The sequence below is a fragment of the Physeter macrocephalus genome, unplaced genomic scaffold (genome assembly GCF_002837175.3).
Source record: "Physeter macrocephalus isolate SW-GA unplaced genomic scaffold, ASM283717v5 random_37, whole genome shotgun sequence".
Taxonomy (NCBI): domain Eukaryota; kingdom Metazoa; phylum Chordata; class Mammalia; order Artiodactyla; family Physeteridae; genus Physeter; species Physeter macrocephalus.
Genome location: NW_021145324.1, coordinates 115,718 through 132,172, shown reverse-complemented (window position 1 = coordinate 132,172; position 16,455 = coordinate 115,718). Strand labels below are relative to the sequence as shown.

Sequence of the window (16,455 nt, the reverse complement as noted above, 5' to 3'; positions counted from 1 at the left end):
ATCAAACCCAGGCCCCCTCCCGTGGAAGCACAGAGTCCTAACCACTGGACCACCAGGGAATTCCCTGACTGATGCCTTCTGACTGCTGAGAGGTTCTTGTTTTGCTTTGTAGGTCTGTTTATTTCCAAATACAGGTTCATAAGCAGAACTATGAAGTCAAAGATATGCAGCCTTTCTCTAAGATTTATGGCCTCAGATATTAAAACGACCCCTTTAAGTTGGTACCATAAGGGAGATGAGGGAATCTGGCAGTTGTGTTTGTTTCTTTATTTGTACCTTGCTTGGTTTCAACAGAGACTTGAAGCATGGCAACAGGTGCCTGGCATCTAGTAAGCCTCACAGCCGCTAAAACGCTGGCCATAATTACTGACAGTAGCAGTAGTATAGTATCATGATCAAGATAAAAAATAAAATGGCAAAGGGAAAATAAGGGGTGAAATGATAACATGAATCCAGGGTTGGTATACAATACATATGTATAAAGCTCTGTTTACAACTACTAAAAGTGGGTTACAGATTTGCTGAGCTTTCTAGAGGCCCAAGCAAATATTGGTTACAAATCTCACGTGAGGTTTGGGAGAAAGTTCTCCTGTGAGTCCTCATCAGGATGACATTTTGAGATGCCTAGGGCCATGTCTTCAACCCATCCCCTAATTCTGGATCCAGTCCAACACAGAGACAGATGGCAAACAAAGCCCCGACGGGGCATGATAAGCAGCCTGGCTGCCATAAATTCAGCCGGTTTTAAAGACACTATTACAAATTACACATCCCAGTCATAATCCCAATAAGGGGATTAACTACAACATGCATCTTTAGGCTTTTTGGGGGTTGGTAGATTAGATACACAGTAACTCTTCCTTGTCATCTCCAGGGGCCATTCACAAAGAATAAAACATGGTGGCCCCAGAAATACTCAACTGATAAGAAGGTGGTTTTGTTTCAAGCTTTAAGGGGGATAGTATTTGGAGGTTCTGTTTGTCTGGTTTTTCACCCTTGAGATCTGATCACTAGATTTGGAAAAAGACTGCCTTTTACAGGGGCAATCAAGCTGCTCTGGCTTACAGCTGTTCTATCTCCAGATCATCTGTCCAACTTTCTTCCCCTTTTCTCAAATGTCTAGGGCCTATAACCTCAGAGGGCTCAGGTTTGACCTCCTTCCTTCCACTTTAACTAATATCTTTTTTTTTTTTTTTTTTCCCAGCCACACTGTGCAGGTTGCGGGATCTTAGTTCCTGGACCAGGGATTGAACCCAGGCCCACGGCAGTGAAAGCCCCAAGTCCTAACCACTGGACCGCCAGGGAACTCCCACTGATATCTTCTGTGGCAAGCATTTTCCATGAGTTATTTTAGTTTTTGCCATAACTCTGGCACATGGCTATTACTGCCCCTCTTTTATGCTGAATAAGTAGAAGTTCAGAGATATATGAAGTAGCTTGCCCAAGGTCACCCTGTTAGGGGAAAGCTGTGATTACTGCAGTCTGATAGGACTCAGTGTCCTTCCTCTTCCCTACACCATGCCATTGTACTCACAAATCATCCATTCTGGTTTAGAATTCCAGCTGAGTTAAACATTAAGATTCCTGGCCGTTGGTTTGTGTTACTGATATCTTTCCCCTTTTTTGAAAATCGTGATTTCATTCGTCTGTCTCTTCAAGGAGTCTCTTCTCCAAGGAGTCAGGTGGCTTAGAGCTCATTGGCAAATCTTCTCATTTTCTTCGTCCAAGTCAGATCAGATGTGACTTAGTTCAAAGCAGCATGATGCTTTCTTAAAATCTCACACCTCCAATGTCAGGTTTCAATTGTCTCTCACCAGTGTTGGTTATAAAACAAACCTCAGGGACTTCCCTGGTGGCACACTGGTGAAGAATCCGCCTGCCAATGCAGGGGACACGGGTTCGAGCCCTGGTCCGGGAAGATCCTACATGCCACGGAGCAACTAAGCCCGTGAGCCACAACTACTGAGCCTGCGTGCCACAACTACTGAAGCCCTCTCACCTAGAGCCGGTGCTCCGCAACAAGAGAAGCCACCGCAATGAGAAGCACGTGCACCGCAACGAAGACTAGACCCCTCTCGCCACAACTAGAGAAAGCCCGCGCGCAGCAACAAAGGCCCAACGCAGCCAAAAATAAATAAATTTATAAAAGAAAAAAACCTCGTAATGCAAATAAAAACAACCATGAAACACTGTTTTTAACCTAAGAAGTTATCAAATATAAATAGTCTGGTTATATACTTTGTGGAGAAACAGACTCTCAAACATGATTAATGAGGATACATCTGCACTGCCTCTTTGGAGGAAGGAAAAATTTGCTACACTGATCAAAATTCAAAATGCCCACACCCTTTGACCCAACAATTCCACTTCTAGGTCCTACAGGCTTGGTGACACGTGCACACAAAGATGTATGCACAATCATATGCACTGAAATGGTGTTTTTATAGCAAAAGACTAAATAACCTACATGTCCACCAATAGGGGAACTGATTAAATAAATTATGGCATATTCATATAATGGTATACTCAGCAGCTGTGAAAATAAATGAACTAGTTATGTACAAACTGACTCGAAACAGTCTCCAAAATATGTTGCTGTGTGAGGGCTTCCCTGGTGGCACAGTGGTTGAGAATCCGCCTACCAGTGCAGGGGACACGGGTTTGATCCCTGGTCCAGGAAGATCCCGTATGCTGCGGAGCAGCTAAGCCCATGCGCCACAACTACTGAAGCCCACAAGCCTAAAGCCTGTGCTCCGCAATAAGAGAAGCCACCACAATGAGAAGCCCACGAACCGCAACGAAGAGTAGCCCCTACTCGTCACAACCAGAGAAAAAAGCCCGAGCGCAGCAACGATGACTCAATGCAGCCAGAAACAATAAATAAATAAAATTTAAAAATGTATTAAAAAAATGTTGCTATGTGAAAAAAGCCAGGGGAAAAGCATGTATCTACAGTGTGCTATCATTTTTATGTTTTTCTAAAAGGAGATGCTTGCATATGCATAAAGTATCTCTAGAAAGATTCATAAGAAATTGGTAACATGCTCACCTCAGCAGAGGTTGATAGGGGATGGGGCAGCCAGAGGCAGGAGGCCGGCGGGCTTTGCACTTTTATCTTTTTATACCGTTTGAATTTTTTTTCAAACTATAAAAAGAAGTGAAAAGGAAACATGTGAAAGAAATCTTATTAGAAAACATCTCCCCTGTATTGTATGGACATGGTTTTCCTTACTGGAGAAAGTGTGTATGGTCTTTGAACCAGTGTGGCCTCACGCTCCTTTTCCTGCCTTGGGTACATTAAATGAGATATTCATGTCCTAAGTAAGCAGTCCTGACTAAACCATTAACTTGTGGAGTGATCCTGGGAAAGCCCCACACTTTCTCGCAGAAGCGACAAGATAGACAATGTCTAGCCCTCTCAGAGCTTCCACCAGGCAGAGAGAGCAGCGTGGCTAAGGACCCGGAGGGGAGGAGGGGAAGAAAGTTGGTGCCCACCAACTCCAGTCCCTCATCTCCCGTTGCCTCTCACCCCTTTCACTCACAGCTTCCAGGCCCACCTTCTCCTGGGCTGCTCTCCTGCATGCCTGTCTAGTTGCTAAATCCCTAGAGAATGAAAGGAAGAAAGAACAGCCGCCCACGTTCTCCAGGCTTCCACGCACTCTAAGGACCTTTAGTAGTACTAAGTGCTAGAGCCCAGTGAAAACTGCCCAGAGGGACCCTGAGGAGTTGAAGCAGGAAGAAATGGCCAGTCAGACTGGCCCCGGAGGTTTCCACAGGGTGTGTGAAAGGGCGGGCTGGATGGTAATTGTTTTTGCACATAAAAGCATGGTTTTAATTTATCCTGAAAATGTATGCTCAATGCCTTTCTCTCTTTGGACGTCTACAACTTGCTTTTTTTTTTTTTCTCCTATTTTTTGGCCGCACCACATGGCATGCGGGATCTTAGTTCCCGCACCAGGAATCGAGCCGTACCCCCTGCAGTGGACCTCCAGGGGAATCCGCGCAACTTGCTTCTTTTTAAGGTCACAAGATCCTTTTCTTTAGGCAAGGATGGTGTCCATCCTGGGGCAGTAGCCCTTCGTTATTGACTTTTGTCCTGTTGGAGGAATTAGGTGATTTTGCACAGCCTCCTCAGCTCTGCACTAACTAGACATCCATGTCTGTTTTGATGCTTTAGTTTGGAATTCCCAGAAAAAGTTTTCAATATCAGAGACGCAGTGTGGAGGAGGAGAAGAGCATGTGCCCTGGAATCAGAGGGATCTGAGTTCAAATCAGACTCTGACATACACTCAGTTACCTATAAAATGGGACAAAGAATAGTACTCCCTTCACAGAATTGCCCTAAGGCCATAGAGATAAGCTCTGTAAGTAACCTAGCAAGAAGGTCCTCAATCAATAGCAGCCCTTACTATTCTCTACCGTGTTCCTTATTCTTGTGTCACGAAACTGACCCTCTACCGACAGACCTTTTTAAAAAGACAGCAGTAATAATAGTAATAATAATGACGTTGGCTAGCATTTATTGAGCACTTATTATGTGTCAAAGCACACTTTTAAGTGCTTACATGTATTAATTCATTGAATCCTTACAGCAAGTCTTTGAGCTAGCTTGGTTATGTTTGCAGATAAGAAAGCCAAGGCTCAGAGAGGTGAACTGACCTCAGCCGAGCTGGGATAGAAACCGAGGCAGTTGGGCTTCGCCCTCCTGATCTAGACACCAGAATCATCAAAACGTCCCCCAGAGTGAGCACCAGGAAACTCAGCCCTTCTCAGGGAGCAAGTGTACCAATTCCTCCAGAAGCCGATTTCACTTGCCGGGGCCGAAGGGGTTATTCCCACTGAGAAGCCCGCATCCCGGGTTCCTAGAGAGGCCGCGCTGGGGGCGGGAGGAAAATGCGCTTCCGGCAGCGTCGGGACTCGGGAATCGGGCGGGCTGGCTGCGGGCTGCGGCGCTCGGACCCCGCCTCGGCCTGGGCCTCCCCGCGGGGAGGATGAGCTGGGGCCGGGAGGAGGGGCAGGGCTCCAGAAAAGGGGGACTGAGCTGGGGAGGGGAGGGCCGGCCCGCGTAGACCAGGGGCCCCCCGGGGTGCGGGGAGTGGGGGGTGGTGCGCCTGAACTTGGCCGCCCCGGAGGCTTGTGGTCTCTCCGCCGCAGGCTGGTCCGGGGAGGCGCGGGGTGGGCGGCCGTTTCTCCTGGAAGGGCCAGCAGCCCGGTCGCCCGCCGGGGCCCTCGCCGGCCCCTCCCCGAGACCTCGAACGTTCCAGAGCCCGGGGTAAGAATGCGCTCGCTCGTTCCTCCCCGCTCCCAAGTGCGGCCCCTTCTGCCTCCTGCTTAACGCCCACAACCGCCCTGAGAAGCCGGCGGCATCACCCCCATTTTGTAGGCGACTGATTTATAAAGTCAATTTATAAACGGGCTTGTCCCAGACCCTCAGGGGGCCAGGAGCGGAGCCAGGACCGCGCCGCGGTGCTCCGGCCCGCGGACTCATTACCGGCTCAGCATTCGGGTGGTGGGTTAGCATCAGGTTAACGTCTTTCAACTCAGCAGGCCTGAAACCAAGCTGGTTGGCCTTTTCTCTTTGCGAGAGAGCTGGTTCATTCTAAGTCGAGTTGGAACTCCCAGTTATCTTTTCTCCTGCCACCCCCTCTGCTTCCCCCATCTTTTCCTTACCATCTTGTTAGTCTTTTTTTTTTTTTTTCCCCAACCTATCTTTCCAGTCCCACTGCCACCATCTTTCAGCTTTCATTGTTGCAAACCTGCGTTGTTGCAGTAACCTTCAATCCTGACTGCTTCCCGTTATTTCATATGCCACACCTCCCCACTTCAGTTGCCCCCAAACCCTTGCATCAAGCCACTCCCCTGTTCCAACAACCCTTTTAGTCTATTAAACTGAAGTTGTCTATAGGCTCAAGTCAGACCTCTCTAAGCATGGCATTCAAGACCATTTGAAACTTCAGCCTATCTTTCTAACCTCATCTCTCTTTGTTCCCTAAATAGAGGTTATAGACTGTTAGCTACAGTTGGAAAATGTGTTTCAGTGGTCGCAGAGTTTCTTTTCAAAATTCAAGTTGGGACTTCCCTGGCGGTACAGTAGTTTAAGACTCCGTGCTTCCAATGCAGGGGGCACAGGTTCCATCCCTGGCCGGGGAACTAGGATCCCATGTGCCGCATAGCACGGCCAAAAAAGAAATAAAATTAACAAAATTTGAGTTGATATTTAACGTTGGGAGATTCCGTTAAAGAAAAAACCAACCTTTCGATCCATCAAAAGAGCTGGAAACAGTCGGCCCAGGTTCTTGCCTCCAACATCTGGTTTGAACCAAGCAGTGGCTGCCCCCTTTTAGATAGGGCTGTGTTTCCCAGTTCACCCTAGTCCCATCCACTCCCGAATCCTCCCTGTCTCTGAGCCTGAGGATCAGCTGTTGTGTGTTTGCATTGATGTTTTTCCTAGAATAGAGAAGTAGGTTTTGGCTCCTGGGTTTCTATCAAAAGGACTCAGATGGAAAGTAAACCCAGAGGGACCTTTGAGTAAAGACAACAGAGAGAGTAAGCTCCCAGCATCCTTCATGCCTTTCCTTTTCTTTCTTGGACCCCGTTTCCATTTGAATTTTCCACTTGCCCTACAGGAACCCTCACACCCAGTTAGATTGCCTCACAGCCTCTCAGATGAACCGGAGGACCACATCTTTGCAGTATCTTCTCCAGTGAGTAGATTCTATTCAGCAATGTCCTCGGCTTGTTCTCCTATTCTGTGAAACCTTCCCTGACAACCAAACATCCAACCAACCCCATCCGTCTCATCAGCATTTCTGGAAGTCAGGCACTAGGTTAGATGAGTATGACTAAACCACCATTGTTTCTCCCCGCCCCGGATTTCTATGGCCGTGCCTGAATCAATGTCTTATACAGCATCTTGCACATGGTAGGCAGTCAATAAATAATTATCAACTGATAAATGGCCCAGTCACACATGTCTTATCCTCCTGGTTGAACTGTAAGATCTTCGAGGATGGGGTCCAAATTGGATCTGTCTTTGCACTGCCCTAGCAACCATTACAGTGCCTGGCACATAGCAGACATGTGGTAATGACTAAGGAAATAGATGCCATAAGGAGGTGCTCCAGACAAGCAATAAATACCGAGTTTCAGTCCAGTCCCATGGCTGGAAGCAGCACCCGCTGCTCCCCCAAGCCCCAGAGGAATGGAGAGGCAGCCCCAGAGAAGAGAGAGCAGAGGCTTACTCAGTCCTGAAGGCCAGGAGCACTTCACAGACCCCTCAACCTGGAGGCTGTGCTCAGGATTCAGCTAAAGCTACATCTAGGACCGAGCTGTATCCTTGTGATCTTGTGAGTGAAACCCAACCCGATTCTGATTCTGAATTCCAAGCTCTAGAATAACAACAATGGTTCACATGTACTGAGGCTCCCTCTGAGCCAAGCACTGCCCCGTGCTTCACACCCATGGCCTTCCAGCCTCTCCAGGGCCATGGCGTCAGTACTGTGAGTATCTCCTCTTCACAGAGAGAAGGCGGAGGCTCTAATGCCTGAGTAACTCACCTAAGGCCACATAGTAACAGGCTGGCCAGGAGCTAAGTCCACGTGCGTTGATTCCAGGGCTTCTGAGCGTAGCACTGTGCTCCTTCCAAACATCTGAGGCTCTATTTAATACCAAAGAACTGCACATTTCAGAATGGTTTAGATGGTAAATTTTATGTTGTGTGTATTTTAACTCAATTTTTTTTCTTTCTTTCTTCTTTTTCTTCTTTTTTTTGGCCACACCATGGCATGTGGGATCTTAGTTCCCCAACCAGGGATTGAACCTGTGCCCCCTGCATTGGAAGCGTGGAGTCTTAACCACTGGACCGCCAGGGAAGTCCCTTAGCTCAATTTTTTAAAAGAAAAAAAAAAAAATCTGAGACTGAGGAGGACATTGGGCCAGACCCAGGGACTCAAACAGATAAAAAAATAAAAAGTCCTGCCCTCACAGAGGTTAAATTCTAAGGAAGACAGAAAAACAAAATAACAAAGTAAGAAGGGGGCTAGGAAGTGTCGGGGTCAGGGAAGTTGTTGCAGTTTTGGAGAGGGAGGCTGGGCAGGGACTTCTCTTAGCAGATGAGCTTTCATGTGAAAGACTGACAGGAAGCAGATGTGTAACAACTGCCTGTCTGCTGTTCCCTTCAAGAACTCTAGAAAGAAGACAACCTAGACCAAGGAAAGCGACTCAGGTGCTATCTGCTATCCTGGAAGTATTCCAGGAGGGGGAAAAGAAAACACAAAAAGTGAAGTTGATTCTTTTCCTTCTCAACATTCCCTTTCGTTTCTTCTCATTTTGCACTAGATCATTTCTCACTGCTCCAATCTCCTGCAAGACTCACCTCTATTCTGCCTTGTCTGTCCTTCCTTTCTTTATCCCAGCGCCATCCAGAGTGGCCAAGAAATGAGGTGGCAGAGGAGGGGGTGAGCAGGTGGTCAGGGGAACTAGCATGCTTCCTTCTATTACATGAAGCCTTGCAGAATGTGAAGGGGTGGCAGGAGCAGGAGGCAGGCAACCCTGGAGGTGACACATTTGGAGATTCAGGAAACATCTGCAGGGCCAGATGGCCCAGATCCCCTAAGAGTGAGAAGATTAAACACGCAGAACCTAGGGAAGAAGCAAAGGCACATGTTGGTTGGTTTTAGTTTTGCTTTTTGGTATGCCTCTTTTGTTATAACAGCTTAATTGAGGTAGAATTCACATACTGTATACTTCACTTAAAGTGGACAATTCTGTGAATTTTAGTCTAATCACAGAGTTGTGCAACCATCACCATAATTTTAGAACATTTTCATCACTCCCCAAATAAACATCCTATCTATCAGGAGTCACTTCTTGTCTGCCCCCTTCCCAATCTCCCCCCTGCCCTTTCTTTCACTCCCACCCCTCCCACCTCCCACCCCCTCCACTCTAGGCAACCACTCACTAATGTACTTCTGTCTCTGTAGATTTGCCTAGGCTGGACATTTTGTATAAATGGCCCACTTTGGTTTCGGTTTTAGTTGGCTTTTTTTTTCTTCCCCCCTTTTTTTTTTGGAAGGTGGGTGGGTGACCACTGAAGAGTCTTACAAAGGTGGGTTTGGAACGTTAGAAGTTGAGAAGCTCTTCCAAGGAGACAAAGGTGACAGAGGAAAAGCAGAAGAGGGAAATAACTTGCTTCTGTTTTATTTTTTAGTGCTGTTTCTTCTTTGTTAGTCACCCCAAATGTCAGGAGGAGAGGAATCCTAAGTAAATGAAAGTGGGAAGTGCTCCAGATTACATAGTCTGCTTTTATTTCTGTGAACAGTTTTTTTAACCTGTTTTAATACAGTTATGCCTTCTCTTTGCCAACACTGTAAAGTGTAAAGGGACCAATCATGGAGTCCAGTCAGGAAACCTGGTTCTTCCCATTATCAGCCTGACTCAGCTCTTCTCAAAGTTTTTTCTTCTGTAAAATGAGGGGGTTAAAGATTATTCCACCTCCTCTCCAGCATCATCTCCTGAGCGGCAGGCAGTCAGCCTTTTCCGTATCTGTTTACAGTCCGTATTTCATTTTTAGGTGCCACCCTAGACTCTTCCTCCATTCCTGGAACTGCTGGGTACAGAAAGTAAGGAGGATGAGAAGATAGCGATGTAAATTGCTTAGAATTTATATAACGGGTCAAATATTTATGAAGAACTTTTATACATGTTACCTGGGCTGTTTCATAGCTAGGAAGGAATACTAGAAGGGACCTTGGGGAACATCTAGTCCAGTCCCTTCACGCCAAGATGAGGAAACAGGCCTAGAAATAGGATATAACTTGTCTAAGGCCAAACAGCAAGTGAGTGCCATAGCGGGTCACTATTCATTTACTCTTGAGGAAGCCGGAGCCCAGAGACTTCCATGAAGAATAGGGCCTGTCAGTCGGGGAAGGCTCCTTGGAGGTCATCTAGAATCCAAAACCTCTTTTAACAGCGGTTTAGAAGAGGTGCTGGCCCCGGCCAGGTTTCTCGGAATTTACTGGACCTGGATCCAGACCTACGGTCTCGCACTATAGCATGAATGAATGTGATCTTAGGGGTTCCTACCGGCAGAGGCACCTCTACTTGCGTCGGGGCGGGGCTCAGGTGTCCTGGCCTTTGAGGTCCCCTTCCCACGGAGGAGCCTTCAGGATCTCCTCGTAACCCGGCCGGGAGCAACGGACCGTTTGGGGCGCGGCGCGAGTCCGGGTTGGGGGCGTGGCCCGCAAGCTGCGGACCAATCGCAAGCCGGATCGTGAATAAGGGCGGGGTGTGCTCGCTACGCCCATTTTTCTCAGCTTCCGGAAAGCCGGGCGATGACCTAGGCAACCGCCCTAGAGTAGAACCCCTCCCTTACCAAAATTGCTTCGTCCCACCCCTCTTGGCACAACCAATCGGAAAGTGAAATCCTTTACTGGGGCAAGAGAAAAAAAAGGACGGCGATTTTTGATTGGTTGGGTGGATGAGTCGGGTACAATCACTGGCGTGACCCTGGGGCTGGGGAGTGGCACCTCGCCCAGGTTGGAAACCGTGAACCTGGGACATACACTTTGGAGAAGCTGAGCAGAGAAAGAGCTTTGGTGAACTGAAAATTCTGTGTTTCCAATTCGAAGTAGCTCTCCTAGGTGTGGGCGAAAGTAGTGGGAGACCAAAAACCATCCGATATTGTTAGTTATACTTCTCGGTGGTAGTATTGCGAGGAATACAAGCATTTAATGTTTAAATTGAACATTTATTGAGCGCCTGCTGGGTGCCAGACACTGGTCTAGGTGCTTGGGCTCAGTGAGCAAACCTGATTATTGCCTTCTTGGAGGCTGTATTCTAACGAGGGGAGATCATACCTTACGTAGTGTGTTAGAAGATGGGACAAGGCTGTGGGGGAAAAAAAAGGTAGAGCAAGGGGGGACTTCCCTGGCGGTCTAGTGGTTAAGACTCCGCGCTGCCAACACAGAGGGTGCGGGTTTGATCCCTGGTCGGGGAACTAAGATCCCACGTGCTGCCCGGCCAAAAAAATTTTTTTTAAAAAAGCGAAAAGGCAACCTACAGAATGGGAGAAAATGTTTGGAACTCATATATCTGAAGGGACCTGGAGTCATAATAAATAATGAATTCTTACAATTTAACAATAAAAAGATGAATAACACCCCCTCCCCCCCAAAAAAGTAGAGCAAGGTAAGATGGAGCAGGTTGCATCATTAACGAGGTGGCCAGGTTGGACACCAGTGCAAAAGTGAGATCTGAACAAAGAACTGAAGGAGGCAAGACGGTTTGCCAGTGGGCTATCTGGGAGAGTATCCAAGGCAAGAGGGAACATCTGACTGGTATTACTGAAAAACGGTGAGGAGAGAACTGTGGCTGGAGCGTGTGAGTGAAGGGAGAGTGGTGGGAAACGATTGAGGGGACAGGGAGTGCAGATCTTACAGGGTCTTGTATGCTTGGCTTTTGCTTTGAAATAGGGAGCCATTGCAGGGTTTCTGGCAGAAGAGTGACATTACGTGACATATTTAAAATAACCCTTCTGGCTGCTGTGTTGGTAATCAATCGAAGGTGCAAGGATGGAAACAAGGAAGTCTGCTAAAAGGTAATTGCACTAATGCATGTTAGGGAATTCCCTGGTGGTCCAGTGGTTAGGACTCCACACTCCTCTGGCTGTCGAGGGCCCAGGTTCATCCCTGGTTGGGGAAATAAGATCCTGCGAGCTGAGCGGCATGGCCAAAAATAAAATAAGGGACTTCGCTGGTGGTCCAGTGTTTAAGACTCCGCGATCCTAATGCAGGGGGCTAGGTTCCATCCCTGGTCAGGGAACTAGATACTGCATGCCGCAACTAAAGATCCTGCATGCTGCAACTAAGACCCTGTGCAGCCAAATAAATAAATAAATAGATAGATAGATAGACATTAAAATAAAAGCAGCTTGGTAAAAAAAAAAAGCATGCTAGTGTGTAAGAGATGAGGGTAGTTTGGACCAGGGTGGTGGTGGTGTAAGTGGTGAAAAGTGGTCAGATTCTGGGTATATTTTGAAGGTAGAGCCCAAAAGGTTTCCGTCAAAATTGGAAATGGGATATGAGATAAAGACAGGAATTAAGAATCACTCTAAGGATTGTGGCCTGAACAACGGAAGGAATCGCCATCAATTGACATAGAAAAGGCCGGGGGTGGACCAGACTTGGGGTCTTGGGAAAATCAATATTTACAGGTGGAGTTTTTCAATCAGAGAAACACAGGGGTGACCAGAGCACATAACAGGGTTCAGTTAACTTAGTTGAGAGTCAAGAAAGCTTCCTCTCACCTATGTAAGCTACCCCAGTGATTCTCTAATTAATGATGAGGTCATATCAGAATCACTTGGGAAATCTTTTCAATCTAAACCATGGAGGCAATCTTTATTCCCCCAAATCTTGATTATGGTGAGGGGCGGGGGAAGGAGTGGTGCGAGAAGTGGTGTGTGCAGTCATGCAGTCAGTCCAGCAAGGAAGACTGAGGCTGATAAAACAGAGGAAGGGAAGGGTATCTACTCTCTAGTAAAGGGCTCATCTTGTGGAACAACTATTTCCTTCCCCGAAGTTGAAATTTAGCCATCAGGTGACAGGACCAGAGCGAAGCATCCTGTCCAGCCTCTAGAACTTTATTATTTTATTTGTAAAAATGATATAACAGTGACGTTAATGGGAGACTTCTGGTTAAATATGGTGGTCTGTAAGCACTTTATCTCTGACTTTTCTTAAAACTCCTTTAAAATGAAAGTAAAGACCTTTTCAACAGGTTGAAGTACGCAAGACAAAGAGAACTAGAGAGGAAATGAGAGAAGATAAGAGATAAATAATATATTTTGAAGCTTGAAAGCATAGAATGCTTTCTGGTAAATATGGCAGGCTATTCAGAGCAATCTGTTCACTGAAAACAATAAAAATGTGGAATAATAATAATAATAAATTTTCTTAAAAGTACTGAAGAACAGAGAAGGAATTATCAGACTAAAATTTAGCTGAAAGTGTGAACCCACAGAGGAACTTGAACACAAACTGCTTTTACCCTGAAAGCATTTGCCAAACTAGATGAACTTTAGCAGGCTTCACAGAACAGAAATTCAAGCCCTGTGTCTGCCCAGTGCTTATGGAGAGACACCCCCTGCCGTGATCGAACAGGAGTAAACCAGGAGCTGGGAGAAGAAACTACTTCTGAGAAGTTGTGATGACAAGCCAGCCCTGGGGTGGATATGTAGCTCCAAATCACCTCACTTGTGTGGTCAAAAGCAAAAACATCAAGCTATAAATTTAAATTGGCTGTCGATTGCCTGTGTTTGGGCACTGGCAGAAGCAAATACAAATTCCCCCAAATAAGTTTTCAAGGAGAATATACTGATAGAAATATCCAGGGATACAGAGAAAAAACCAAAAGAAGAAACCAACCTGCAAACATTTCCTATATTGGAATTATCATACCCAAATTATAAAATACCTCTGATTATTATGTTTAAAGAAATAAAACATAGTCTTAAAATATCTGCCAAGGAGCAGGAAATAATAACGCCACTAAATGACCAAGCAGACTTGAAAAGAATCAAATAGAACTTTTAAAAGTTAAAAGTACAATAACTGAAATTTAAAACTCTTAACCACTTCCCTGGTGGTGCAGTGGTTAAGAATCCGCCTGCCAATTCAGGGGACACGTGTTCGAGCCCTGGTCCGGGAAGATCCCACAGGGTGTGGAGCAACTAAGCCCGTGCGCCACAACTACTGAGCCTGCGCTCTAGAGCCCGCGAGCCACAACCACTGAGCCCTTGCGCCACAACTACTGAAGCCCGTGCACCTAGAGCCCGTGTGCCACAACTACTGAACCCACGTGCCGCAACTACTGAAGCCCGTGCCTAGAGCCCATGCTCCGCAACAAGAGAAGCCACGATAGTGAGAGGCCCACGCACTGCAATGAAGAGTGGCCCCGACTCGCTGCAACTAGAGAAAGCCCACGCACAGCAATGAAGACCCAACGCAGCCAAAACTAAATAAGTAAATAAATACCCTGTTTAAAAAAAACATTAATATATAATGTCCTTATTTGTCTCTTATTACCTTTTCTTGATTTAAAGTCTATGTTTTCTGATAATAATACAACCAATCCAGCGCTGTTTTGGTTACTACTTGCATGGAATATCTTTTTTTCCATTCTTTTACTTTCATCTAAAGTGAGTCCTTATTTCTAAAGGACTCTTTGTGTCCTTATATCTAAAGTGAGTCTCTGTAGAGAGCATATAGATGGATCCTTGGGGGGTTTTTTTGTTTTGTTTTTGTTTAATCCAAGCTACTGATCTGTATTTATTTATAAATTTATTTATTTATCTTTGGCTGCGTTGGGTCTTCATTGCTGAGCGCGGGCTTTCTCTAGTTGCCGTGAGCAGGGGCTACTCTTGATTGCGGTGCGCGGGCTTCTCATTGCGCTGGCTTCTCCTGTTGTGGAGCACAGGCTCTTGGCGCGCGGGCTTCAGTAGTTGCGGCACGTGAGCTCAGTAGTGGTGGCTCACGGGCACTAGAGCGTAGGCTCAGTAGTTGTGGTGCACAGGCTTGGTTGCTCTGCGGCATGTGGGATCTTCCCGGGCCAGGGCTCGAACCCGTGTCCCCTGCATTGGCAGGCAGATTCCACTGCGCCACCAGGAAGTCCTGATCTGTGTTTTAATAGAAGGGTTTACATTTAGTGTGATTGCTGGTAAAGAATTTACTTCTGTTATTTAGCTTTTTTTTTTTTTTTTTTTTTTTTTTGTCATATGCGGGCCTCTCACTGTTGTGGCCTCTCCCGTTGCGGAGCACAGGCTCCAGACACACAGGCTCCATGGCCATGGCTCACGGGCCTAGCCGCTCCGCGGCATGTGGGATCTTCCCGGACCGGGGCACGAACCCACGTCCCCTGCATCGGCAGGTGGATTCTCAACCACTGCGCCACCAGGGAAGCCCCTAGCTATTTGTTTTATGTGTGTCATATAGTTTTTGTTCCTTGATTCTTCCAGAGTCAGACTGGAACTTACACCATCAGCTCTCCTGGGTCTGGACTCCTCAGCCTCCATAACTGCACGAGCCAATTCCATATAATAAATCTCTTTATATATATATCTCTATCCTACTGGTTCAGTTTCTCTGGAGAACCCTGCCTAACACCTCATTTTAACCCTTTTGAAGTGCACAATTCATTAGCATGAAATATATTCACAATCTTTTGCAACCATCACCACTATCCATTTTGAAACTTCTTTTTTATCACCCCAAACAGAAATTCTGTCCTCATTAAACAATAACTCCCTATGCCCCTTCCCAGTATCCCCTGGTAACCTTTATTTTACTTTTTACCTCTATGAATTTGTCTATTCTAGGTACTTCCTATAAATGGAATCATAACAAATATTTGTCCTTTTGTGTCTCACTTCATTAGCCTAATGTTTTCAAGGTTCATTCATGTTGTAGCATGTATCAGAATTTCCTTCCTTTTTAAGGCTGAATAATATTCCATTGTATGTATATACAACATTTTGTTTATTCATTCATCTGTTGATGGATATTTGAGTTGTTTTCACCTTTTGGTTTGTGACTAGTGCTGCTGTGAACATGGGTATACAAGTAAGCCATGCCTTTTTAACTTCATTCTTCACCAAAAGAACTGTGTGGTGGGCATCTAGTTTTTGTTTTTGTTTTTGTTTTTTATCCAGCACCCTTCCTTCCTTCTGGTCACAGCCCCTCTTTCACTAGGAATAGAAGAGATTCATGGCGACTAGATGACTCCTTATCCCCAATTGTGGCCATTTGGTACCATGCTGGACAAACCAGGGGCAGAGCTGAGGAAAGTGAGGTGGAGATGCTCTTTGCAGCCTCATTTCCAGCTATTTGGAAATACAACTCTCAGAGAATAAAGCAGACATGAGTAAAAGCATAAGTAAAGTTGGAGAAAGGGGAATTTCCTGGTGGTCCAGTGGTTAGGGCTCCACACTATCACTGCTAAGGGCACGGGTTCAATCCCTGGTCAGGGAACTAAGATCCCGCAGGCCACGTGGCGTGGCCAAAAAGAAAAAATATGTTGGGGAGAGAATGTCCTGATTCCAGATGCTTCTATGGCCCAGGTGTACTCCTTTTCTCCTTGTGATTACTTAAGATATCCCAGCATCCTTCTAACCACTCCCCGCTTTTGTCTAAGCTAGTACCTTTGGTGCACAGGCTTGGTTGCTCTGCGGCATGTGGGATCTTCCCGGGCCAGGGCTCGAACCCGTGTCCCCTGCATTGGCAGGCAGATTCCACTGCGCCACCAGGAAGTCCTGATCTGTGTTTTAATAGAAGGGTTTACATTTAGTGTGATTGCTGGTAAAGAATTTACTTCTGTTATTTAGCTTTTTTTTTTTTTTTTTTTTTTTTTTGTCATATGCGGGCCTCTCACTGTTGTGGCCTCCCCCGGTGCGGGGCACAC

General features: G+C 46.3%; 2 protein-coding genes across 14 annotated transcripts in view; one reads left to right on the top strand and one right to left on the bottom strand.

Moving 5' to 3' along the window:
* ZNF629 (zinc finger protein 629) overlaps positions 1-16,455 on the bottom strand; it is a 61,789-nt gene that overhangs the window by 14,315 nt on the left and 31,019 nt on the right. For 5 of the 13 annotated variants that reach the window (XM_028483502.2, XM_028483492.2, XM_028483493.2 and 2 more), the window contains exons 1-4: positions 10,084-11,349; positions 8,960-9,604; positions 8,375-8,640; positions 7,557-7,657 (exon numbers count right to left, since the gene is read on the bottom strand). The gene's annotated coding sequence lies outside the window, so the exon portion shown is untranslated. Of the gene's footprint in view, positions 1-7,556; positions 7,658-8,374; positions 8,641-8,959; positions 9,608-9,707; positions 9,798-10,083; positions 11,350-16,455 lie in introns of those variants that run through there. The other 8 variants (XM_055082189.1, XM_055082190.1, XM_055082188.1 and 5 more) reach the window with 8 other exon arrangements.
* Positions 4,051-16,455, top strand: part of LOC102979674 (uncharacterized) — a 37,291-nt gene continuing 24,886 nt past the window's right edge. The window contains exons 1-3 of the mRNA XM_055082186.1: positions 4,051-4,070; positions 4,774-5,272; positions 6,627-6,704. Coding sequence (XP_054938161.1) covers positions 4,051-4,070; positions 4,774-5,272; positions 6,627-6,704 — 597 coding nt within the window. The remainder of the gene's footprint in view (positions 4,071-4,773; positions 5,273-6,626; positions 6,705-16,455) is intronic.